The sequence below is a fragment of the Suncus etruscus genome, chromosome 1 (genome assembly GCF_024139225.1).
Source record: "Suncus etruscus isolate mSunEtr1 chromosome 1, mSunEtr1.pri.cur, whole genome shotgun sequence".
Taxonomy (NCBI): Eukaryota; Metazoa; Chordata; class Mammalia; order Eulipotyphla; family Soricidae; genus Suncus; species Suncus etruscus.
In genome coordinates this window covers 114,300,270-114,327,324 of record NC_064848.1, presented here as the reverse complement: position 1 = coordinate 114,327,324, position 27,055 = coordinate 114,300,270, and the positions used below count along the sequence as shown (strand labels likewise).

At 42.6% G+C, this 27,055-nt stretch overlaps 1 protein-coding gene across 1 annotated transcript in view; it reads right to left on the bottom strand.

The window, feature by feature from the left end:
- Positions 1-982: 982 nt before the first annotated feature.
- RINT1 (RAD50 interactor 1) overlaps positions 983-27,055 on the bottom strand; it is a 39,622-nt gene continuing 13,549 nt past the window's right edge. The window contains exons 5-15 of the mRNA XM_049783200.1: positions 21,738-21,911; positions 21,498-21,647; positions 20,664-20,820; positions 19,016-19,126; positions 18,651-18,876; positions 13,402-13,539; positions 10,302-10,501; positions 7,383-7,597; positions 4,203-4,383; positions 4,010-4,128; positions 983-1,116 (exon numbers count right to left, since the gene is read on the bottom strand). Of these exons, the coding sequence (XP_049639157.1) occupies positions 999-1,116; positions 4,010-4,128; positions 4,203-4,383; positions 7,383-7,597; positions 10,302-10,501; positions 13,402-13,539; positions 18,651-18,876; positions 19,016-19,126; positions 20,664-20,820; positions 21,498-21,647; positions 21,738-21,911 (1,789 nt within the window). The 3' untranslated portion in view covers positions 983-998. The remainder of the gene's footprint in view (positions 1,117-4,009; positions 4,129-4,202; positions 4,384-7,382; positions 7,598-10,301; positions 10,502-13,401; positions 13,540-18,650; positions 18,877-19,015; positions 19,127-20,663; positions 20,821-21,497; positions 21,648-21,737; positions 21,912-27,055) is intronic.

Below are 27,055 nucleotides of genomic sequence, written 5' to 3'. Positions count from 1 at the left end.
GCTGGATGCTTGGGAGTTATTCCCAGCAGTGCTTAGGTTGAAACCTGGTACTCCCACATACAAAACATGCACCCCAGGTCAAGCCAAACCTCCAGCCCATTAGTATGTGTTTGTTTCTTTTTTTTTTTGGGGGGGGGGTTGGGTCATACCCTGTGGAGCTCAGGGGTTACTCCTGGCTCTGTGTTCAAAAATCGCTCCTGGCAGGCACAAGGGCCATATGGGATGCTTGGATTCAAACCACTGTCCATCCTGAATTGGCTGCTTACAAGGCAAACGCCCTACCACTGTGCTAACTCTCTGGGCCCTAAAATGTGTTTTTTCATAGTAAATACAGTGATGAAATAAATCAAGACAAGAAACCGGCACTTTATTTTTGTTTGTTTGTTTGTTTGTTTGTTTTGGTTTTGGGGCCACACCCAGCAGTGCTCAGGGGTTACTCCTGGCTGTCTGCTCAGAAATAGCTCCTGGCAGGCACGGGGAACCATATGGGACACCGGGATTCGAACCAACCACCTTTGGTCCTGGATCGGCTGCTTGCAAGGCAAACGCAGCTGTGCTATCTCTCCGGGCCCGAAAACCGGCACTTTATACACATATGCATCTAAATGATTACATTTTCCCTAAAAGTTGGTTATAATTTTTTATTTTATAATTTTAGAAACATTCAACAATTATATTCGGAAATAGAATACTGCATTTTCATAATTTTCTGAGTTCCTATTTTTGTTTTCATAGGGTCAAAAGGACCATCAACCATGTGAATTCATTTTGATAACACTGTAAGTCCAAAATAAACGATTTCTAAAGTCTTAACTTCTCTTGTTTCATTAGTTTAAAATGACATCATATAACTTGAAATCCAAATGACTTTCTCATGGTTAAAAAGAAGGGATCACAAATTAAAATAAAAAAAGTTCATCTTACTATTTCCCAGTATTAGGCCAATTTTGTCTTTAAATTAAGCAAAATCTCACATCTCTTTGTGCAAGTTTGTAAATTCAACTTCCATTTAGTGCTGCCTCTGCAGAAGGCTGCTCGGAGGGTGAGTGGCAGGACATCCTCAGGTAGGAGGCAGAGCCGAGGTTCAAGTTCAGAATAATGCAGGCCTCTTTCACACTGTTAAGACAACATCCAAATGATAACAATTTCATTTTCATAAACTTAACAGTATGTATACAATGCTAGACCATATTCCTTTATAAAGGTATACAGATTATTTGGCCTTTGGAAAATGTTAATATTACATATGTGTATAGTTTATGTCATTATATTTAATAGATAATTAAGATCATTGATTTTATTTGTTATGTTTTGGGCCACACCCGGCGTTGCTCAGGGGTTACTCTGGCTGTCTTGCTCAGAAATAGCTCCTGGCAGGCACGGGGGACCATATGGGACACCGGGGATTTGAACTAAACCACCTTTAGTTCTGGATCAGCTGCTTGCAAGGCCAACACCAGTGTGCTATCTCTTCGGGCCTAGATCATTGATTTTAAACTTGTGTTTAGTATTTCCCAGATATAATAACTGGTCCAAAGAGACTCTTAAACACAGCTAAGATTATAGGTAGATTATCCTTGCTCTGCACTCAAATCGAGAGGGAAATAACAGGGGTACCAAGTCCAAACCACTGTATGATCATTAAATAGTAATAAAAATGATCAGACTTAAATCCAAAGCCAATGACAACAGAATCGATACCCAATCTACAACAAGCTAGATACAGAGGGGATCACTTATACTAGCAGCCTGGGGGGGGTACGGAAGGGGGATATCGGATGCATGCTGGGAATGGGGGTGGAGGGAGGTCAATTTCGGTGGTGGGAATTCCCCTGATTCAATGTTAATATGTACCTAAAATATTACTATGAAAGATATGTAGTCCACTTTGATCAAAAAATAAAAATAAAAATAAAAAGATTATAGGTAGATTAAGATAAGAGAAAAGAGAAAATTGAAAGAGTTTGGGGAGATGCTAAAGAGGCTACTGCACAGCTTTGCATGCAGGTGACCAGGTTTGATTCCTGACCCTGCACTGTCTCCACAGCACTACCAGATGTCACCCTCAAGAAACTCACCAGGAATAACCCCTGAGCACTGACAGGTGTGTCCAAAAAACAAGACCAAATATTTAAATGACGGATAAAACCAAAGCCACAGAAAGAAAGAAAAAAAATCTTGCTGAGACTAGAAAAAATATTCTTGGGATGAAGGGATAGCACAGTGGGTAAGGTGCCTTGCATGCATCTAATCTTAGTTCAATCCCTGGGATCCCATAGGGTTTCCCAAGCAACACCAGGAATAACCCCTAATCATGGCTTGGTGTGACCCAAAATAAAAAATGAAATAAAGGCACTTTTTTTTTTTTTTTGGTTTTTTGGTCATTCCCAGCAGCACTTAGGGTTTGCTCCTGGCTCTACATTCAGAAATCATTCCTGGCAGGCTCGGGGGACATATGGGATGCTGGGATTCGAACCACCAACCTTCTGCATCCATGCTATCTCTCCGGCCCCAAAATAAAGGCACTTTTTTTTTTGTTTTTGTTTTTTTGGGTCACACCCGGCAGCGCTCAGGGGTTACTCCTGGCTCTACGATCAGAAATCGCTCCTGGCAGGCTCGGGGGACCATATGGGATGCTGGGATTCAAACCACTGTCATTCTGCATCTAAGGCAAACGTCTTACTGCTGTGCTATCTCCCCGGCCCCAATAAAGGCACTTTTAGAGTAAATTTAAGATGACTTATTTATAACAGAAGCTCTAATTTAAGTTTTTAATCAACATTTAAAATTACTAAGACTTGGGGCCGGGCGGTGGCGCTGGAGGTAAGGTGCCTGCCTTGCCTGCGCTAGCCTAGGATGGACCGCGGTTCGATCCCCCGGCATCTCATATGGTCCCCCAAGAAGCCAGGAGCAACTTCTGAGCGCATAGCCAGGAGTAACCCCTGAGCCTCACAGGGTGTGGCCCAAAAACCAAAAAAAAAAAAAAAATGACTAAGACTTCTGTCATTATTTATAATAAAACTACATTTAATGTCAATTTAAAAAATATTTTTTATTGAGAACAATGTGAATTTCAAGTCTTTCACAGTTGTATTTCAAAATGTCAAATTTCATTTGTTTATTTTTGGGCCATATCCGGCAGTGCTCAGAAATCGCTCCTGTAGGCTCAGGGGACTATATAGGATGCTGAGGAATGAACTCGCGTCTGTCCCCGGTCAGCCGCATGCAAGGAAAATACCCTACTGCTGTGCTATCACTCCAGCCTGAATGTCAAATATATATATATATACACACACACACACACACACACACACACACACACACATATTTTTTTGCCCCTATCTGGCCCTCCTGAATGTCAAATATTTTAAAAATATTTTTCCTATACACCTGACATATTATAAGTTAATAAATACATTTTAAATTTAACAGTTATGGAACATGACAGAGCTGTAATAAATTTTGTTTTCTATTTATTTTCCTAATAATAAGCATATTAGGAGTAATAAACCAATGTACAAAGTTCAACTTATAATCTTTTTATCTTTCTGGTTTTTGCACCATGCCCAGTCGTGCTCAAGGATCGTGCTGTCAGGCTTAGGAGATCATACAGGTGCTAGGGATTGAACCCAGATTGACCACAAGGCAAACATCTGCTATATTATTTCTCCAGATCCTGGTGTCTCAAGTGTTAATAGTTTACATTTTAATTCTTATTTTTAAAATTTGACTCATTTTTTAAACTGTTTTGGGGCCATCCCCAGTGGTATTTAGGAAGTACTCTTGGTTCTATGCTCAGGGGTCACTCCTGATTGTGCTTGGAGGACCATATGCAATGCTGGGGACTGAACTGGAATGAGTTGTCTACAAGGCAAGCACTTTACCCCCATACTTTCTGTGGCCTCTGAAAACCTAAAGCTGTTTTGTTTACTTTTAAAAAGAAATCAATATTTTCTAATAATCTGATTCATAATATCAAATATTAACAATTGTTAAATATTGTGCTTACTGTTTAAAATAATTTTCTGGTCTCTTGCAATAATGAGAAAACAAAGGGAAAAGATTCCGAGTCATGTCAAAGTGCAACTGAGCTGCTCCTCCTTCATTGAAGTGATTAGCAAGAATGATCTGAAACAAAGAATAATTCATGTAACAGTTGTATTTATCATCACAGCCCTAAAATACCATCCACTTTTACTTACTTCTTGGTAGATATATATATCCAGCTTCTCTACAAGCATTTGCCAGAAAATTTTAAATAAGGGAAAGCAAAGCTGCTGCTCCAGTTGAAGCAACCGGTCTCTTAACGTGAGCAGTAAGGGGCAGGCGGAACTGGACAGGGACATGACTGCCTGCTCAGACTGAGAGGGTAGGGACAGCCACCTGGAAAAAAGCAAATGCAGCATTATCTGCAGCATTACAATCATTCTTGTTATAAACATTTTCATCACTTTGTATTTTTTAAAGATTTAAAAAAATGAATAATCAAACTACTTTTCTCAGTCTGGCAGTGCTCAGGCCAGGTAGTTCCAGGGACTAAATGTAGGTCTTCACATGTGAAGCATGTGCTCTACTACTTGAACTATCTTCCCAGTCTCAATCTAACCCTATTTTGGGGAAGAGTGGGGGTCCAAGCCAGATAGTGCTCAGGGAATACTACTGGCACTGCGCTAGAAGGGTTGGTGCCAACTCAAAAGCCAGATAGTGCCGGGGCTTATGTAGGGCCCCTGCATGCAAATCATGCTTACCCACTAAGCTCTCTCTCTAGCCACAAGGAAACCCATTTTCAATTTAGGAAAGTACACTATCCTGGAGTATTTGAATAAGGAAAAATGTACAGTCCAACAATGAAAGCTCTGTCAAAAATCAACATACCTGAGGTTCAGGGATTGGCTCAGTGGCAGAAATATCTGCCATGCAAGCCTGAAGCTAAGTTCAATCTCCTGTGCTATCTACAAATACCAAATGTGGTCCTATTAGTTTTGCTATCTGGGTCCCTAGCACTGCAACTGAGTTCTCCTGGCACAGGTATGTGTAAGCACCACCAACTAAAGATGTGTAAGTTCCCTGGGTCAGGAGTATGTCCCCAGCAAGTACTACAACCAGAACAGGCTTGAGTACTACAACTGAGAATGTAATGCTAGCTATGCATCTGTGCATGAGCAACACAACCAAGCAGGTGAGACCCTCGTTATCACAAGAGCAGGGAAAGGGGTTAAAAAATCTTACCACCACCCACCACCACCACCACCACCAAAAATAAATAAAATCTTTTTTTTTTCATTTATTTTTGGTTTTAGGGGTACACCTGGTGGTGCAGAGGCTACTTCTGACTGCTCAAGGATCCCTCCTGGTAGTGCTTGGGCAACTGTATACAGTGCTGGGGACTGAAACAAGACTGAATTTGCTACAAGCAAAGCAAGTGTCTGAACCTCAGTACTATCTCTCTGATTCCAAATGTACTTATAAACTCTAGCTCTAAAATATTCTGTTTAATGAGATTGATATTTTGTTTGGTTTTTGCTTATGGGCCACACCCAGCATTGATGGAGTTGGGGGTTTACTCCTGGATCTGCATTAAGAAATTACTCCTGGCAGGCTCAGGGGACCATATGGGATGCTGGGAATCAAACCTGGGTCACCACAAGCAAGGTAAACCCTACCCACTGTATTGTTCTGGCCTGATTGATAATTTTTTGTTTTTGTTTTTGGGCTATACCCAGCAGCACTCAGAGGTTACTGTCTCTGTGGTAGGGACAGTTTGAAGATAAAGACTGTCTGCTCCCAGGCGCTCAGTCTGGTATAGGTAATAGCAGAGTGTGTAGCATGATAGATCTGGGGTAAAGTGTGCACTGCATGCAAACTGAGGATGCTACAGGGCATCTGACTTTGTAAGATGTGGACTGCCAAGGTCATTCCATCCCACAATATACAGAGGTTCTCTGTATCTGCATACATTAGATTGCTGAATTATAACAGTTTATTCTGATGAAGAATTCCTGAACATATTTTAGTAAAGTTTCTTTTTTTTGTTTTTGTTTTTGTTTTTGTTTTTGTTTTTGTTTTTCGGGCCACACCCGTTTGATGCTCAGGGGTTACTCCTGGCTACGCGCTCAGAAATTGCCCCTGGCTTGGGGGGACCATATGGGACGCCGGGGGATCGAACTGCGGTCCTGATCCTTGGCTAGCGCTTGCAAGGCAGATACCTTACCTCTAGCGCCACCTCGCCGGCCCCAAAAGTTTCTATCCAAAATAGTAAAAACAGGGGCCGGAGAGATAGCATGGAGGTAAGGCATTTGCCTTTCATGCAGAAGGTCATCGGTTCGAATCCCAGTGTCCATATGATCCCCCGTGCTTGCCAGGAGCAATTTCTGAGCATGGAGCCAGGAGTAACCCCTGAGCACTGCCAGGTGAGACCCAAAAACCATACACACACACACACACACACACACACACACACACACTCACACTCAAAAAATAAAAACAGGCTATATGGGGCTGGAGAGATAACACAGCCATAGGGTATTTGCCTTGCACGTAGCTGATGCAGGAAGGACCTGGGTTCCATTCCTGGCATCCCATATGGTCCCCTGAGCCTGCTGGGAGTAAATTCTCTCTCTCTTCCTTTTTTTTTTTTTATTTTTGGTTTTTGAGCCACAGCTGGTGACACTCAGGGGTTACTCCTGGCTATGTGCTCAAAAATTGCTCCTGGCTTGGGGGACCATATGGGATTCTGGGGGATCAAACTGCAGTCTGTCCTATGCTAGTGTGGCCAAGGCAGACATCTCACCACTTGCGTCACCACTCCCGGGAGCAGATTTCTGAGTATAGAGCCAGGAGTAACCCAAGTGCCACCGGTGTGCCCCTCACCCCCCAAAAAAAGGGCTAGAGTAAGAGTACAGTGGGTAGGGCCTTTGCCTTGCATGTGGCCAACCTGGGTTTGATCCTGGTACCTCATATGGTCTCCCAAGTACACCAAGAATGATCCCTGAGCACAGAGCCAACCAGTAGTAAGTCCTGAGCACCACCAGGTATGACCCAAAAGTCAAAACAAAACAAAATACTTGGTGTCCAAAAGGTTAAAAGTGGTAGTATGTAGATACCATGGAAATCTGGTTGTATGTCACCTTTCAACTGTTTCCACACTGGAATGGAGTGCTGACTTAGAAGAAAAAAAAAAACGAGGGGACGGAGAGATAGCATGAAGGTAGGGCGTTTGCCTTGCATGCAGAAGGACGGTGGTTTGAATCCTGGCATCTCATATGGTCCCCCAAGCCTGCAAGGAGTGATTTCTGAGCATAGAGCCAAGAATAACCCCTGAGCGCTGTTGGGTGTAACCCTCCCCCTCCCAAAAAAAAAAAAAAAAAAAACACAGAAGTTACCTTTCTTTTTTATACAGTTTCGCAGCCTCTTTAACTTCTCTAAAAACATGGTCAACTTGACGAGTGAGCATGTCATGCTTCAAGCGCTCTAACAGGTTGATCATGTCATCAAAGACAGAGCTCTCCATGGACGCTAGCTGTCCCAGCTGCAGTTTACTCAGAGTGTTGTTCTCTGCAAAAACCTCCAATGCTGCCTGCTGAAGCTGCAGAAAGAACTGAAAGCAAAAACATTTAGTACATTTGTATTAATTTTTCCTGCACTATAGGAAAACAGTGCTGTGATTAAGATTAAGAACAAACATCCGGGGCCGGGCGGTGGCGCTAAAGGTAAGGTGCCTGCCTTGCCTGCGCTAGCCTTGGACGGACCTCGGTTCGATCCCCCGGTGTCCCATATGGTCCCCCAAGCCAGGAGCAACTTCTGAGCACATAGCCAGGAGTAACCCCTGAGCGTTACCAGGTGTGGCCCAAAAACCAACAACAAAAAAAAAAAAGAACAAACATCCATTAGTAAGGGACTGGCATGGTCACACTGTTGATTGTTTAGGCTAAACATGGCTATCGGATGCTGGAACTCTCAGAGTAGACTGCTGATGGACCATGTGGGCCTGGAACTACCTATAGTCATATTGCCTAGCACCTGAACAGGAAGCCAGAAAGAAACAACTTTGTTTATTTTTTGGTTTCTGGAACACATCTTAGGCTTACTCCTGGCTCTGTGCATAGGGATCACTCATGGTGGAATTTCTAGTAGCATATGTGGTGCTAAAATTGAACCAGAGTTGCTGTGTAAGGCAAATCCTTAACCTGTGTGCATTCTATCTCCTTGGTCTCTAAAATAAACAACTTAAAAGAAAGCATTTGTCTAATCCAGCCAGTAATGCATACAACTGCCTCACCTCACCCCCTACAACCCTGACTAGTGAGTGTTTCTCGTCTACAACTTCAAAAGGTCTTTTTCAGAATGGCTGGATAGTCCATCTACATTTTTCCAACTATTAAACTGAATAGTTTGGGATAGGGTTGTTTGTTTTTGGTTTTGTTTTTGTTTTAGGCCACACCCAGAAATGCTCTGGGGTTACTCCTGGCTCAGCACTCAGAAATTTTTCCTGATGGTGCTTGGGAACCATATGGGAAACTAGAGATCAAACCCATCCATGTTGGATTTTTACCAGGTCAGCATTCTACCCACTGTAATATCTCTCTGGCCCCATCATTTACTTTATTTTTAAATAATTTAGTATCATTAAGTACTTAATGCTCTATAAATACTTTGTGTTGAAGTTAAGAATCTGACCCTCATCAGGTCAGGTGGCATAAAATAAAGAAGGAAAATTTGTTTCATACTATTAAAACACTAAGCAGAAAAATAGTAATATTATGCTGGAGAGGTAGTACAGTGGATAGGGTATTTGTCTTGCACACAGCTGAACTGAATTTAATCCATGTAATCATATATGGTCCCCTGAGCACCACCAAGAGTAATCCCTGAGTATTTTTGAGAGTGCCCCCCCCAATATAGCAATATTGGAGTTCAGTGAAAACTTAATAAAAGAAGCCAGAGAGATAGCATGAAGGTAAGGCATTTGCCTTGCATACAGAAGGATGGTGGTTGGAATCCCAGCATCCCATATGGTCCCCCGAACCTGGCAGGAGCAATTTCTGAGTGCAGAGCCAGGAGTAACCCCTCAGTGCTGCCGGGTGTGACCCAAAAACAAAAAAACAAAAAACAGCAAAAAAGAAAACAATAAAAATACAAAGTCCAGGGCCCGGAGAGATAGCACAGCGGCGTTTGCCTTGCAAGCAGCCGATCCAGGACCAAAGGTGGTTGGTTCAAATCCCGGTGTCGTCTATGGCCATACCACCCTGAACGCGCCCGATCTCGTCAAATCCCGGTGTCCCATATGGTCCCCCGTGCCTGCCAGGAGCTATTTCTGAGCAGACAGCCAGGAGTCACCCCTGAGCACCGCCAGGTGTGGCCCAAAAACCAAAAAAAAAAAAAAAAAAAAAAAAACACAAAGTCCAGGGGCTGGAGCAACAGTACAGCATGCAGAGTATTTGCCTTGCATGTAGCTAATCTCAGTTTGATCCATGGCATTTCATATGGTCCCTTAAGCACTGCCAGGAAGTTAATTCCCAAGTACAAAGCCAGGGGTAACTTCTGAGCATTGCTACGTGTGACCCCAAAATAAAAACAAACAAAACTAAACAGTCCAGAATTTTAATGACTGTTATACCATTGCTTGATCTTAGCTTTTTCTGGAACAGCAATTCCCATGCACAATACTTCCCAACTATAAAATCTAAGGAGACTAGAGAGAGAATACAAGGGTTAAAAAGTGCTTAGCTTGGGGGCGGAGAGATAGCACAGCAATAGGGAGTTTGCCTTGCATGCAGAAGGACAGTGGTTGGAATCTCGGCATCCCACATGGTCCCCAGAGCCTGCCAGGAGCAATTTCTGAGCATAGAGCCAGGAGTAACCCCTCAGTGCTGGTGGGTGTGACCCAAAAACCAAAAAAAAAAAAAAAGTGCTTGCCTTGCAAGTATCAGGTTTGTAAGTGCATTGCCAGGTTCATAAATGCATAAGTGTATTACCACTTATGGTTTCCTGAGCATCTCTAGGAATTATCTTATAGCATAGGGTAAGGAGTCCTGGCCACAGCAAGGTGTGGGCCCAAAACAAGCATAAAACAAAAGCTAAAGAAGAAAATGTTCATATTACACACAACACAATTTAATGACTAGTAATAAAAAGAACTATTTAACAATTTTAGAGTTAGTGGAGAAAAAGTATGTTATACTCCCTCAGGCTGGTCTAAGAAACCATGAGAGTTTCTTAGTTTTTTATAAATAGAATATTTTAAGAGGTGAAACTGCCCAAAATACTTATATATTACTTAAAATAAAAGCACATTAACTTACAATATTGTCAGCCCAATCTGCTAGGACTGTAGCGATATAGTTCACAGCATTAAGAATCGCACAATATCGAAAGCCCAGGGAGGCTCTAGTCTCTTCTTTCATCACCTGAGTTAATCGTATCCTAAAATCATCCACTAAGTCCTTCTGTAACTCCAGGAACTGCAGCTTCCGGGAAGCTGTGGGAAGATTTCTATACCTGTCTGTGGAAAAAGTTAATAAAACATACAAAAAGTTTTTAGAACTTCCCAGGACAGAGAGACAGGTTTTCCCTACAGACCTTTGGTGCCTTTGTCGAAAAGAAAAAAAAAAAAAATCAATTTAAGAGGCTGGAGTGATTATACAGGGATTAAGGTGTTTGTCATGCATGTCAAACCCACTGATCTGGGTTTGATCCCCAGAATCCCATATGGTTCTCTGAGCCCACCCTGAGTGATTCCTGAGTATAAATCGAGCAGTAAGCCCCGGAGCATAGCAGGGTGTGAAGAAGAAACAAACCAACAGCAAATCAACTTAAGAATGAATCTTCTGGGCCCGGAGAGATAGCACAGCGGTGTTTGCCTTGCAAGCAGCCGATCCAGAACCAAAGGTGGTTGGTTCGAATCCCGGTGTCCCATATGGTCCCCCGTGCCTGCCAGGAGCTATTTCTGAGCAGACAGCCAGGAGTAACCCCTGAGCACCACCGGGTGTGGCCCAAAAACAAAACAAAACAAAAAAAAAAAATGAATGAATCTTCTGGGACTTGGAGAGATAAAGCAGCAGGTACGGTGCATGCTTTGCATGCAGCCATCCTAAATTCAATCTCTGGCATACAAAAAAAAAGTCCCCCAAGCCTACAAGAGCAATCCCTGAGTACTACTGGGAGTGACCCAAAAAACCAACCAAAACAAATCTGTTGCTTTATTTTATTAAAATTTTTAGGGTGTGGTGCAAAACCTCATACATACATGCAAGACAAACACTAATCTTAGCAACAATGGATCTATTTCTTTTTGTTTGTTTGTTTTTTGGGTCACACCCGGCAGCACTCAGAAGTCCCTTCTGGCTCTACACTCAGAAATCGCTCCTGGCAGGCTCGGGGGACCATATGGGATGCTGGGATTTGAACAACCGTCCTTCTGCGTCTAAGGCAAACGCCTTACCACTGTACTATCTCTCCAGCACAGGATCTATTTCTATACTCTAAAGATACAGATTTCACATTAGTGTTTGTCAATACTCACTGAATTATACAAATAAGTTCTACACATTCTATTTAAATTACCAAGTTGTTTCTAAGGCTTAAAAATTTATATACAAGGGGCTGGAGAGATAGTATGAAGGTAAGGCTTTCATACAGAAGGTCATCAGTTCGAATCCGGCTTCCCATGTGGTCCCCTGTGCCTGCCAGGAGCAATTTCTGAGCATGGAGCCAGGAGTTTCCCCTGAGCACTGCCGGGTGTGAACCAAAAACCACAAAAAAAAATAAATTTATATACAAAATCGGTACCAGAATAATAGAAAGGTAGGTAGGGCATTTGCCTTACACAAAACTGAGTGGGTTTGATCCCTGGCATCCCATCTGGTCACCCAAGCACTACTAGAAATGACCCCTGAGCACAGAGCCAGGAGCACTGCCCAAAATTAAAAAAAAATAAAATTAAATACAAAATTACTGTTTCTTCAAAGATATCTTTCAGAGCAGTGTTTTTTTAACCACTGTGTTACAGCACTCTAGTGTGCCATGAGATATTGTCTGGTGTGCCGTGGGAAAAAAATTCCAATTTTATCCATAACATGCAGCTTTGGCTCACAAATAGACCAATAATTAGATTATTTCATAATAAAGTAATTATAAGGGGCCGGGCGGTGGCGCTGGAGGTAAGGTGCCTGCCTTACCTGCGCTAGCCTAGGAGACGGACCACGGTTCGATCCCCCGGCGTCCCATATGGTCCCCCAAGCCAGGAGCGACTTCTGAGCGCATAGCCAGGAGTAACCCCTGAGCGTTACCGGGTGTGGCCCAAAAACCAAAAAAAAAAAAAAAAAAGTAATTATAAAATAATTTATTTGTGTTTATTTAATTCCTATTCAAGAGAATTACTTTATATATAGTCAATATAGGCACAGAGTTAAAAATTTTTTTTAACATTTTCTAATGGTAGTGTGCCTCGTGATTGTTTTTCATGAAAAAAGTGTGCCTTTAGGGGCCGGGCGGTGGCGCAAGAGGTAAGGTGCCTGCCTTGCCTGCGCTAGCCTTGGATGGACCGCGGTTCGATCCCCCGGCGTCCCATATGGTCCCCCAAGCCAGGAGCAACTTCTGAGCGCATAGCCAGGAGTAACCCCTGAGCCTCACAGGGTGTGGCCCAAAAACCAAAAAAAAAAAAAAAAAAGTGTGCCTTTGGACAAAAAGGTTGAAAAACACTGTTTCAGAGGTAAAGGTGCTAACTCAAATGACCTCTAAGCAACATCAACCCCCATAATAATAAAATTTAAAAATACTTTTTAAAAGAATGCAGTTAGGATTGTTTTAAAAGATACATACACAATTCACAAATGAAATAACAAATGTTGGGCAGAGAGCCTGGAAGTAAGGTGTCTGCCTTCCAAGCAGAAGGAAGGTGGTTCGAATCCTGCCCATCCCAAATGGCCCCCTGTGCCTGCCAAGGGCAATTTCTGAGCGTAGAGCCAGGAGTAATCCCTGAGCTCTGCTGTGTATGACTCAAAACAAGAAAACAAAAAGTAATGAAATAACAAATGTCTTTTGTTTTTTTGGAACTTACTTAGCTGTGCTTAGGGTTCACTCCTGATTGCAGGGGACTGTGTGGGCTGCCAAGGATTGAACCCAGGTCAGGTGCATGGAAAGCAAGTGCCCTACCCACTGTACTATCTCTCTAGCCCTTCAAATGCCTTAAATATTCTTTCATGTTAAAGGACCAGAGTATTTAATAATACAGGCATTAAGGTGCTTACCTTGTCTCCTATCAAGCCTGCTTCAAATTCCTGGTACCATAGATGGTCCTCTGAGCACAGAACCAGGAATAACCCCCTAGCACTGAAAGATGTACTCAAAGTCTTCCCCACCTCAAATTCCCCAAACCCCCCTCCAATTTTTTTTTTTATTTACCAGTTATAACTAAGAGTAGTGTCATAAAAGTCTCTGCACAGTCTGGAACTTTCATCTCATCCACATCAGCGATATCCTTGTACTGTGAGATCCAGGCAGCTTCTGATGAAAGCATTGAGTCCATTTTCTGAAGAGCAACTAATAGGCAGAAAAAGGTTTATATTAATTAAATAGTTAATATTCATTCCTAACTTTACAATTTTACTTAATTTATTTTAGGGCTGGGATCAAAGTGGGGGTCGACTGTGTGCAAGATAACCTTATCTTGCCAGCTTTACTGTCTTTCCTGTCTCCATTTCTAATTTTTTAACTTGCAATTTATTTTTTTGTACCCAACTCACAATTTGGGGGGGGGTGGGCCACACCCGGCAGTGCTCAGGGGTTACTCCTGGCTATCTGCTCAGAAATAGCTCCTGGCAGGCACGGGGGGGGGGGGGGGGGACCATATGGAACACCAGGATTCGAACCAACCACCTTAGGTCCTGGATTGGCTATTTGCAAGGCAAACACCGCTGTGCTATCTCTCCGTCAACTCACAAATTTTATAGGAATGACTTATTTTTTCCTTCCTTTCTTTTTTTTTGGGGGGGGGGAGGGAGGAGGGGATGGGAGTGGTGGTGGAAGTAGCAGCTGTGAACTCTCAAATTGTGCTTAGAGAAACAGTGGGGCCACTCCAGGCAATTCTTAGCCAACCAAGCCAGTGGTCCAATAAGTAGGTCCAATGTTTTAATGCTGCTGAGACTCTGTGGAGTTTGGGATTAACCAAAGTCATCAAGGCAATGCTCTGGGACCTCCAGATACTTCCCCCAACTTCTATTTCAAATCTCCAAAATAATAATGTCCTAACATTATTCCTGAGTGCAGAGCCAGGAGTAACACCTAAGCACACTGGATGTAGCCCCAAAACAAAAGAGAAAGGGGCTGGAGAGATAGCACAGCAGTAGGGAGCTTGCCTTGCACTCGGCCAATCCAGGACAGACCTGGGTTCGATTCCTGGCATCCCATGTGATTCCGCAAGCCTGCCAGGAGCGATTTCTGAGCACAGAGCCAGAAGTAACTCCCGGGCACTGTCAGGTGTGGTACAAAAATAAAACCAAAGAGAAATACAAGGCAACTGGAATGATAGTATAGTAGGTAGGGAGTTTGCCTTCTACGCAGCTATCCTGGGTTTGATCCCCACCAACAGAGATGGTCTCCTCACAGCACTACCGGGAATAATTACTGAGTAAAAGCCAGGAATAAGCCCAGAGAATCACTGGGTATGGCTCAGAAATCAAGAAAAAGGGAACCAGAGCAATAGTAGGGCATTTGCCTTACATGCAGCCAAACCAGATTGAATCCCTGCCATCCAATATGGTCCCCCCAGCCTGGGGGAATTTTTTTTTTAAATTTAAACACCATATTTACAAGGTTGTTCATAATACAGTTTACAGATAAAGTTGTTCATGATTGAGTTGCAGTCACACAATGTACAACAACCTTCACTACTGCACAACACTCCTTGATACCCTCTACCCTTCCTGTCTCTGGGGCATACATTTTTCTTCTTTCTTTCTTTTTTTTTTTTTTAGTTTTTGGGTCACACCCAGCCATGCCCAGGGGTTACTCCTGGCTCTATGCTCAAAAATCGCTCCTGGTGGGGCCGGGCGGTGGCGCTAAAGGTAAGGTGCCTGCCTTGACTGCGCTAGCCTCGGATGGACTGCGGTTCGATCCCCCGGCATCCCATATGGTCCCCCAAGCCAGGAGCGACTTCTGAGCGCATAGCCAGGAGTAACCCCTGAGCGTCACCGGGTGTGGCCCAAAAACCAAAAAAAAAAAAAAAAAAAAAATCGCTCCTGGCAGGCTCAGGGGACCATATGGGATGAAAGGCAAACACTTTACCTCCATGCTATCTCTCCGGCTCCACATTTTTCTTCTTTCTTTCTTTCTTTCTATTTTTCTCTCTTCCTTTTTTTTTCTTTTATGACACTTGGATTTGCAGCACAGTGCACATTTCCCACTATTAATATCCCTAGTTTCCCTCTCATCCACCCTTCCCTGCCTGCCAAGCATTTTACTTCTCTCTCCTCTCCTCTTTTTCTTCATCTTCCTCCTCCTCTTCCTTATTCTTCTTCCTCCTCTTCTTTCTTTTCCTTCTTTTTTTTTGGGGGGGGGCCACAACGGTGATATTCAGGGGTTACTCCTGGCTTGTGGGACCATATGGGATGCTGGGGATCGAACGGAGGTCCAGCCTGGGTCAGCCACATACAAGGCAAATGCCCTACTGCTGCACTATTGCTCTGGCCCCTCTTTTTCTTCTTATTCTTTCTCTTCCTTCTCCGTCTTCTTCTCTCTCTCTTTTTTTCTGGGGCAAACATTTTACTTCGAGGCCTCCACATGTGCCAGCGGCCTCTTGGCCCGACCTAGGGTAGGGGGGCCCGGACCTGGGTCACCCAACCCCCCTCTCCCCCTTTCCTCCGGATCTCCAGGTGGGTTCCGGGAAGGAGCTGATGGGGCACCCTGGGTTTTCCCCACTCCCAGGCCGGGCCCGGACACTGGCCTAGGGTGGGGCTTAAATCCCTGTCCTTCGGGCTTGGGAGGGTCTCTCTCCCTTCCTGGAGCAGGATTTTTAGCCGGCACGGGCGGGCAGCTGGCAGGCTTCCGCATGTGCCAGCGGCCTCTTGGCCCGGCCTAGGGTAGGAGGGCCCGGACCTGGGTCACCCGACCCCCCTCTCCCCCTTTCCTCCGGATCTCCAAGTGGGTTCCTAGAAGGAGCTGATGGGGCACCCTGGGTTTTCCCCACTCCCAGGCAGGCCCGGACACTGGCCTAGGGTGGGGCTTAAATCCCTGTCCTTCGGGCTTGGGAGGGTCTCTCTCCCTTCCTGGAGCAGGATTTTTAGCTGGCACGGGCGGGCAGCTGGCAGGCCTCCGCATGTGCCAGCGGCCTCTTGGCCCAGCCTAGGGTAGGGCGGCCCGGACCTGGATCACCCGACCCCCCTCTCCCCCTTTCCTCCGGATCTCCAGGTGGGTTCCAGGAAGGAGCTGATGGGGCAGCCTGAGTTTTCTCCACTCCTAGACCGGCTCCAGAGGTTGGCTTAGGGGGTGGAGTTTGTTCTGGGGGGTGGCAGATAGCTGCTCAGCTATACTCAGGCTGTCACTGGCAATTTCATACCAGTTTACATTTTGCAAACCGCGCGGAGGCTAGCGCCCCCGCTCGAACATATGCTCCTCCCAACCATTAGTACCCCAGATTTACCCTTCTTAACTTCAGTAACACACAGTTCTATTCTCTGACCAAAGACATACAGTAGATCTAACAAATCCCAGAACTATCTAGAAGGATACAAATTGAACACATATATCTTTTGAATATTTTATGGGTATTTTCTTTAACTGATGTAACTCTCTTTATATTCTTCTACCATGATGTTTCTATTCACTTTTCATCTTGTCTTTTCTTTGTAAGCTGTTCAGTAAGGATTGTTGGTGGAACTGTCCCTCAGTTTGATACCTATGATTGAACTATGTCATGGAAATTGCTGGTCTTGTTCCTATTGCCTCCAGATGCACCAATAACGCTTCATGGCATTGATCCTTGTTTGCATAGACACATTAAAATGGGAAAACACCATACATACAGATAAGTTCTTATCTAATAAATCTCAGTACAATGTACCTTACACCCTGAACATTGATATAATGACCTGGCACAGGCCTCAGAAGAATGGGCATCCTCCATTCACGCCGGAACCAGGCAAGCTATCTACAAAACATCCAAGGTCTTTTATAGCAACAGCTGGAAGCAGTCCTCTACCAGGAAAGACTCTACCAAGGGTCTGACATCGACCTCCTAAAAAGAGACTTCCGTTTACACTGAGAAGACTTGACAACAACAATGACCTGCTCTACAGGACATGGTTCTCTCTATTGCCCCTTAAGTGTGAGGTAAAACGAGAGGATGCTCTGCACCATCCTGACTGCAATATGGGATATGCAGACTCCAGGATCTTTAATACAGAAGCATGATACCAACAACAGAGACTATGTAAGGAATGGAGGTGTATTGCCACTACAGAGGATGACTTGAATTGGACAAACTAGTTTGCCTGGAGCCTAGAGTCAGTCCTGTGCCAGGAAACTTCAGGGGTAGGGTCTCCTTGTATTTAGACCATAATTTGCCTTTCCATGTCCCTTATGTTTTGGTGGGCCTATGCAAACAAATGCCACTTTAATACCGTTTTTTTACTATGTTCCCTTGACTCCAATCCTTAAGAAAAACAACCCACTAAAACTTTTGAGGCTAACTTAAACTAGTAAGCATGTGCATGGAACTAGAGAAATGTACTTTGCCCTCAATGTTTAAGGAGTTACATAAGTCTAATGTCTTTAGATTATATTGTGTGCTGCTAAGAAATAGTATGTACTACAACTGGGGATTTGAGGGACAAAGTAATTGTATTGTACATGGGTTCAGTTTTGTTTTTCTGAATGTTCTTTGGCTGAAAGTTCAAGGCTGGGATATCATCGATGGGACTACCGAGAATTCTGTTTATGGGTGATTGGGCTTCCACTGTAACTTTACCCTGTCCTCTTTCTTTGCATCTTTGTTGTCATAATTAAAATAATAAAAAAAAAACACACACACACACAACAAAAAAACATTTTACTTCTCTCTTCCTCTCCCTCTCCTCTTCTCTGTCACTCTCTGTCTGTCTTTCTCTCCCCTTCCCTTTTTGACATTGTGCCTTTCACTACTTATGGTCTCCCTTAAGCACTGCCAGGAATAATTTCTGCATGCACAGCAAGGAGTAACCCCTGACACTACTGGGTCTGGCCCCCAAAACAAAAACAAACACAAAAACAAAATTTAGTTTGGAGACAGAGTGATGACACAGCAGGTAGGGCATTTGCACACAACCAACCCATGTTTGATTATCGGCATTCCATATGGTCCTCTGAGCTAGCCAGGAGTAACCAGAGCGCGACCACATGTGGTCCAAAAACCAACCAAACAAAGACTCTATCTAAAATTAGTCTACCAAAAACAGAAACACAATATATATATAATCCATAAAAATTAACTATATACTCTAATGGCTCTAGTTTTCCTCTCAAGAAACATGTAGAATACGGTTTAAAAAATGTTTGAAGTTTAAGGAATGTAAGATGTTTTCTAAAAGAGTACATTTATGTGGCTATAATTTTACCCAGAACTAGAAGGAGGGAAGATAAGCCATTTCTCCCTTCTCTCTGGCCACAGAAGCACTTACATTTTCTCTCCACAATTAGCCATCTCTGAAAGCAGGTCTCCTCTGAGAGAATATGCATACAGTTAGCAAATGTATCAGGGTAGCCATGAACACTGTGTAGCTCCCTTTCAAACAAAAGCACCTCGTCCACCAAATGACAGAAGAGATTATCATCGTAGAGCAGACAGGGAATATCAGCTGCTAACTTCTCAAGAACTAGCATCATGAGGCCTCGAGAAAATTCAAGCTAAAAATAAAATAGCATAAGAAACAGTTACCATAAAATACTGATACATTTCTTATCTTGTAAATGACATATAACAAATGACAAGTTATTCATGGACACATAGCTCTCACACTGAAATGCTCAGAACTGCATCTCTTACCCTGGCATTTACTGGAGACCCTGCTTTGTCTAGTATTGGCTGAATCTTCTCATCCAGAAATTGAGTGTGGTTCCCAATCCACATAAGCACTTGGGCCAAGTACCACTCAGGCTAAGGAAGAAATTAAAATAGAATGTTAAGTCATTTCAACTAGGAAGTTACAATTAAATGTCTTAGTATATATACAGAGCACTTAACTTAGTTGAAAATTCTTATATTAATAATACAATATCTACTTAAAACTTTTAACTTATGCCAGGTTTAACAATCAAATATTTCCCAGATATTCCTAAAAAGTTCCAGTTGTAGGTTAAGTCAATTAATTTTGTTACAATGCTATCTATATTTAAAACCTAGCATTTTTAAAATATGCAAAATGGGTGCTGGAGAGATAGTACAGCAGGTAGGGAACTTGCCTTGCATATGGCCAACTTGGGTTCAATCCTGGGCTTCAGTTGGATCCCTTAAACTCCACTGGGAGTGAACCCTGAGCCCCATATGGTCCCAAAACAAGATCCAAAAAAAAAAAAAAAGAAGTAAATGGTACTGAAATATGGTTTGAGCAGTAGCCCTGGGCTAGATGTGCACAATAAAATATGAGGATACAGTTCTCAAAGTGTCATAGTAAATGCTACAGCAGTAAGAAAAATGAGAAATTGCTAAGATAAAATGGCAATGAGTGAACAGCTTCCTATAACATATCAACACAAGTCTCCACATATATCTAGAGTGGTGACAGAACAGGAATTTAGTTCCTTCAAGAAAAAAACAGAGAGGCTGGGGCCAGAGAGATAGCATGGAGATAAGGCATTTGCCTTGCATGCAGAAGGTCGGTGGTTCGAATCCTGGCATCCCATATGGTCCTCCAAGCCTGCCAGGAGCGATTTCTGAGCATAGAGCCAGGAGTAATCCCTGAGTGCTGCTGGGTGTGACCCAAAAACAAAACAAAAACAAATAAAAAGAAAACAGAGAGGCTGGAGCAATAGCACAGTGGGTAGGGCATTTGCCTTGCACAAAGCTGACCTGGATTCTATCCCTGGCATCTCATATGGTTCCCTGAGCCTACAAGGAGTGATTTCTGGGGCTGGAGAGATAGCATGGAGGTAAAGCGTTTGCCTTTCATGCAAGAGGTCATCGGTTCGAATCCCAGCGTCCCATATGGTCCCCTGTGCCTGCCAGGAGCAATTTCTGAGCATGGAGCCAGGAGTAACCCCTGAGCACTGCCGGGTGTGACCCAAAAACCACAAAAAAAAAAACAAAAAACAAAAAACAAGGAGTGATTTCTGAGTGTAGAGCCAGGAATAACCATTGAGAACTGCTGGGTGTGGCCCAATACAAAAAAAAAAAAAAAAGAAGAAGAAAACAGAAATGTGAATAGAGTCAAACTTTAGCTTAAAAGAAGGGAAGTATTGGGGGCCGGGCGGTGGCGCAAGAGGTAAGGTGCCTGCCTTGCCTGCGCTAGCCTTGGACGAACCACAGTTCAATCCCCCGGCGTCCCATATGGTCCCCCAAGCCAGGAGCAACTTCTGAGCGCATAGCCAGGAGTAACCCCTGAGCATTACCGGGTGTGGCCCAAAAACCAAAAAAAAAAAAAGAAGGGAAGTATAGAAACCTTACTTAACATTTGCTCTGAGTTAGTGTTACAAACCTTGTTTATGACATTGGTCTGTCGGTTTCCACGGAAATGATATCTGAACCTTTTCTGCAGCGGAGTCAGCATAATTTGGATGGGCAAGATGACAGAAGTGGATGGGGGAAGAGAATATTTTTCTGGCAGTTGTTTTGGCTCAGTAAGTAATTCATCTCTGACATAGTTAAGTCAAGGAAAGGAAGTAGAAGTTCACACACATCTTATATGATATATGCACAAATATACACACCCATGCACCAAATATACTAGATCCTAGGCAAGAGTTAGTACTATACAGACAAAATTAAATACTAAGTAAGGTTTTTCTAAGGAGAAAATGAAAATATTATTGGAAATTATTTATATAATCTCTCAAAAAGAAAAGTAATAAGGTAATAAATGTAAACACACTACTAAAGCTCTAATTGCATCCTCTTTTTTTGTTGCTTTTGAGTCATATTCTGTTGTGCTCATGGGATCATGAGGTGCCCAGCATCAAACATGAGCATCTGGCATGTTTCAAAGCAAGCACCTAAACCTTTGAACTATCTCCTTGGCCTTTTCCTGACCTTTGAAGTCTCCCTCCCCCCCTTCTTTTAACTGTCCTAGAGACATAGAGGTATGTAAAGTCCATTATTATGTCCGTCATTATTTCAAAACTTCTAACAGCCACCCCACCAATAGGCACTCACTTTGAGAGAATAATATACCACTCCATAGCATCTATAGATCAAATCCAAAAGCTAGAATCATGTTTAGCTTCTTGGTTGCTTTCAAAAAGTTCTACTTTCTAGCTACAAATCCACTCCTGTAAAAGGACATTTTAGTAAGTTTTAACTCCGACAAAGATACGAGGTTTGTAGTTTCAGAAGCTGACAAAACAATGTCTCTAGGTTACTGTATGTCTCAGGGGCAACAGCTGGTCGATTGAAGCCAACAGTTGGAGATTGAGGAGGCGCGACAAATGGCCAGTGAAGCTGTGTTAAAATTTCCTCAAAATCACTGTAACAGAAAAGGTAACATATTTCAGTACAATATAGAATCAAATCTCTATCAGATAGAATTGCCATGAAATATGAATCAATTCCTTACCTTGTAAGTTTGTCCTTGAGAATTTTATGCCAGAATTTAACAGTGGACCTCATGAAACCAAGCAGGTGCGTACAGGATGAGTCCTGAAGATTAATGTCCAATTCTGCCATAGACACCAGAGTAGAGGCAGCCTCTGGGACATTATTGGTCATCAGATACTGCTGAATGTTATCACTGCAAAACATAGCAAAGCAAATGATAAAGATGATAGGCTCAGAATAACTTTAAATTCAAAAATGCCACTTCTCTCTCCTCTTTTCTATAGTTACCTCCAAATAAGAGTGAAAAGTCGCCCTGGGGTGGCTTTTTCACCTACTTTCCAAGGCTTTGGGAGCCTGGAGGCTTCAAATTCATCTACCTAAGAGCAGCAGTCTGAGTTCAAGAAACCTTCCACCTTTTCCTTCCCACTCCATCAGACAGCCACCTGCTACAATCCTCAAGCAGCACCATTTGTGATCAATCTGCCTCTCACAAAAGTCTTCAGTATCTTAATCTAAGGGGATTATATGATAGGACTGGGTAGGTTGCCCAGATGAAATTGACTAAAAAACAACAACAAAACAAAAACTTAAGGAGGCGGCACCTCAGTGGCCAATCTTTCATTTTGTTTTGTTTTGGTTTCAGGCCATACCCAATGACACTCAGGGGTTGCTCCTGGCTCTGTGCTCAGAAATCCTGGTTTAGGGGACCATATGGGAAGCCAGGGGATCAAATCGTGGTGTGTCCTAGGTTGGTTGCGTGCAAGGCAAACACTCTACCACTGTACCACCACTCCAGCCCCTCAATGGCCAATCTTTGAAATTACCATTAGAGAGATTCCTGACACAGTGTGAGGAAAGCATTATAGAAAGGGCAGCAAATTTATATACCTACAGAGGCCTGACAGGTTAAAAAAAAAAAAAAAAAGCAAATGAGGATGGAAAGTAAGAGGAATGAGCAACAGGACATTTTTTTGGGGTGGGATGGTACCAAAACATCGGTGGTGGGAGTGAAGACAATACACTCATGGAAAAGCGAAGTCCTGAAATTACACAGAATTGTAAACCAATGATAAGTCCGAGAGAGAGAGAGAGAGAGAGAGAAGAGAGGAGAGAGAGAGAGAGAGAGAGAGAGAGAGAGAGAGAAAGGGAGAGAATACATGGGTTTAGGCTCTTGCCTTAATGTGGCAGACTCTGATTTGAATCCCCTGTATATGGTCTCCAGATTGCCACCAGGAATAATCTGAGAGCCAGGAGTAAGCTCTGAGCACAGCGAGGACCAAAAACCACCATGTTGTTTTCCAGAGCCCCCCAAAAAAGAAAAGTCAAGTGGGAGGAAAGTGAGGAAAAAGCATACACATTATCAGGAGATTCCAGCTAAATGTTCTCGTGCTGAAATGTGGAACCAAATCTTAATTTTTTTTAAACCAGAATCAATATCTAAAATAAATTATAATTTAGCCCATGAGCCACTGCTTTGCATACTTGACTATATTAAGTGAAATGAAAACTGACATGTTTCTCTTAATAAAAATAATATTCCATACCTTAAGTCATCTAAGAGTAAGGAACCAAATGTAACTTTTGCCATAATTAATTCAGCTCAGGAAAAGCCCCTGCAGGACATCTGAAGTACTGTTAAGTGCTCTATTTCAAAGCAGCCAATTGGTTACTGCTTTCCTTAGGCTTCCAGCGGATATGAGTTCAAGCCCTGGCAACAAATATGGCACCCAAGACCACCAGGAGTGATAGCCAGGAGTAAGCCCTCAGCATAGCCATATAATCCACAAACAAACACATAGATATATAAATCCAAGCTAATGTGAAATTACACTAAAAAACGGCTATTTGTTTAAGAATTATACAAATAATGGGGCCAGGGCAGTGGTACAGGCAGTAGGGTGTTTGCCTTGCATGCACTAGCCTAGGACAGATCGTGTTTCGATCCTCCAGTGTCCCATATGGTCCCCCAAGCCAGAAGTAATTTCTGAGCACATAGCCAGGAGGAACCCCTGAGCATCACCAGGTATAGCCCAAAAAAACAAAAGGGGCCGGGAAGGTGGCGCTAGAGGTAAGGTGTCTACCTTGCAAGCGCTAGCATAGGATGGACCACGGTTCGATCCCCCGGCGTCCCATATGGTCCCCCCAAACCAGGGGCAATTTCTGAGCGCATAGCCAGGATTAACCCCTGAGCATCAAAAGGGTGTGGCCCAAAAACCAAAAAAAAAAAAAAAGAATTATACAAATATTACAAAAGAATTTAGAGGTTGGAGAGATAGCATAATGGTGGGTAAGGCACTTGTCTTGCACACAGCCAATCTGGGTTCAATCTCCTGCACCATACATATCTTATATATGTGTATATATATATATATAAATTATATATATAGTCCCCTAAGACTGCCAAAAGTGATCACTGAGCAAAGAGCCAGGAGTACTACATCCAAAAACAAATACATGTATAAATAAATATATAAACAAGTATATATACACACACACACACGAGACTATAGAATACAGGAGTACTTTTTTGTAGAACAGAATTAAATAGATCTCATAAAATTGAAATATGAATAATATTTAAGGCCTAGGGAACAGTGTTCATTTCATTCATTATGCTATGATGCAGTTGTAGCATTCATGAATTAGAAGAATATAAAGGAACAATTTCTTCCAGAAAAAAGAAATTACTTTCTTTTTTACTTTCCAAAGGAAAGTACTACAGAATAAAAATAAATCAGGTCAGTAGAGAGAAATTAGGAAATGAGTAAAATCTCAGAAGTCCAAAAGAAAGCTAGAAATAGAGATGTATTACAAAAGACCTAAGGGAAAGAATTCTTTATTAAAAAGAGAAATTACTGTGTCCTAGTTGATTATGAATTTAATTCTATTTCTAATATGATTCCCTGGGCATGTTTCTCTTTTAAACAATTAAGACATCAGAAAAAGTTTATCCATAACCAAATTGCCTTTTTTTTTTCTATTTTTTTTTCTATTTTATTTAAACACCTTGATTACATACAAGATTGTGTTTGGGTTTCAGTCATGTAAAGAACATCACCCATCACCAGTGCAACGTTCCCATCACCAATGTCCCAAATCTCCCTCCTCCCCACCTGACCCCCGCCTGTACTCTAGACAGGCTTTCCATTTCCCTCATACATTCTCATTATTAGGACAGTTCAAAATGTAGTTATTTCTCTAACTAAACTCATCACTCTTTGTGGTGAGCTTCCTGAAGTGAGCTGTAACTTCCAGCTCTTTTCTCTTTTGTGTCTGAAAATTATTATTGCAAGAATGTCTTTCATTTTTCTTAAAACTCATAGATGAGTGAGACCATTCTGCGTTTTTCTCTCTCTCTGACTTATTTCACTTAGCATAATAGATTCCGTGTACATCCATGTATTGGAAAATTTCATGACTTCATCTCTCCTGACAGCTGCATAATATTCCATTGTGTATATGTACCACAGTTTCTTTAGCCATTCGTCTGTTGAAGGACATCTTGGTTGTTTCCAGAGTCTTGCTATGGTAAATAGTGCTGCAATAGTTATCAAAACAGCATGGTATTGGAATAAGGACAGGCCCTCAGATCAGTGGAATAGGCTTGAATACTCAGAAAATGTTCCCCAGACATAGAATCACCTAATTTTTGATAAAGGAGCAAGAAATTCTAAATGGAGCAAAGAAAGCCTCTTCAACAAGTGGTGTTGGCACAACTGGCTAGCCACTTGCAAAAAATTGAACTTAGACCCCCAGCTAACATCATGTAGGAAGGTAAAATCCAAATGGATTAAAGACCTCGATATCAGACCCGAAACCATAAGATATATAGAACAATACGTAGGCAAAACACTCGAAATTGCCTTTTTAATCCATGATTTTGACAACTACAATAGTGAAACTTTTAAATAGCCTATTTTACTTTATAAGGTTATTATTTCTTGGGGATGGAGAGATGGCACAGTGGTAAGGCATTTGCCTTGCAAGCAGCTGACCCAGGACCAATGGTGGTTTGATTCCCAGCATCCCATATAGTCCCCCGTGCCTGCCAGGAGTGATTTCTGAGCACAGAGCCAGGAGTAACCCCTGAGTACTGCTGGGTGTGGCTAAAAAACCAAAAAAAAAAAAAAAAAGTTATTTCTTCTAGAAGAGCAAGAAAAAAATGAAGTAAAAGATGTTTAAAATTCCTTCACTGCAATAATTTATGTAATTCAGAATGAGATACTCTAAAAAGCTTAAGTCAAACTTCTAGAACTGCAAGTAATTCCATAGCCTCTGGCAAATTACCTTTTCAGTATATGCAAAACTCATATGTGCAAAACAAAGATTTTTTAATCTGTACTAATAGGTAGAAGTTTTTACATACTTGAGGAAAATTTATATATAGGAACAGGGATATGGGGCTGGAGAGTTAGTAAAGAAAATAAAGCATTCTTCTTGTATTCAACCAATCTGAGTTCAATTCCTAACACCTCATATGGTCTCCCAAGTCCTGCCATGAATAATCCCTAAGTGCAAAGTAAACTGAGTAAGCCCTCAGCACTGCCTAATGTGACCCAGAAATCAAAAAGGATATCAAATTATCAGACTACAGGAGTAAAGCTGATCTTGGTTTGATCCCCAGCACCACATTTGAACCCCAAAACTAGCAGGCATGACCCCTGAGCACAAACAGTTACAAAAGAATTTAGGGGCTGAGGCCAGAGCAGTGGCACAAGCCACTGGCAGGAGTTTGCCTTCCACATGCTGACCTAGGACAGACCCTCGGTTTGATCCCCCAGCGTCCCATACGATCCCCCAAGCCAGAAGCAATTTCTGAGTGCACAATCAGGAGTAACCCCTGAGCATCACCAGGTGTACGCCCACAAATAAAGAATTGAATTTGGGGGCTGGAGAGATATGAAGGGTGCTTGCCTAGCCAAGGAGTCAGCTCTGAGTACTGTCAGGTGTGACCCGCTGGTACTCCCCCCAAAAAAACAAAACAAGGGGTCAATGAGATAGTGCAGTTAGTAAGATAATTGCCTTGCATTTACCAGGGTTAATCCCTGGTATCCCTTAAGCACTGCTAGGAGTGATTCCTGAACATAGTTAGAAGTAAATCCTGAGCAAGATTGGGTGTGTCTCCAAAATCAAAACCAAACAAATACAAACACTCTATGATACATTTAAAACAAATGTTAAGGGGCTGAAGAGATAGTAACAATGGGTCGGAGGTTGCCTTGTACACGTTTGATCTGGGTTTGATTCCTAACTCGACATATGGTTCCTTGAGCACCACCAGGAGTGATGTCTGAGCAGTTAGGAGTAAACCCTGAACACCACGAGGTGTGGCCCAAA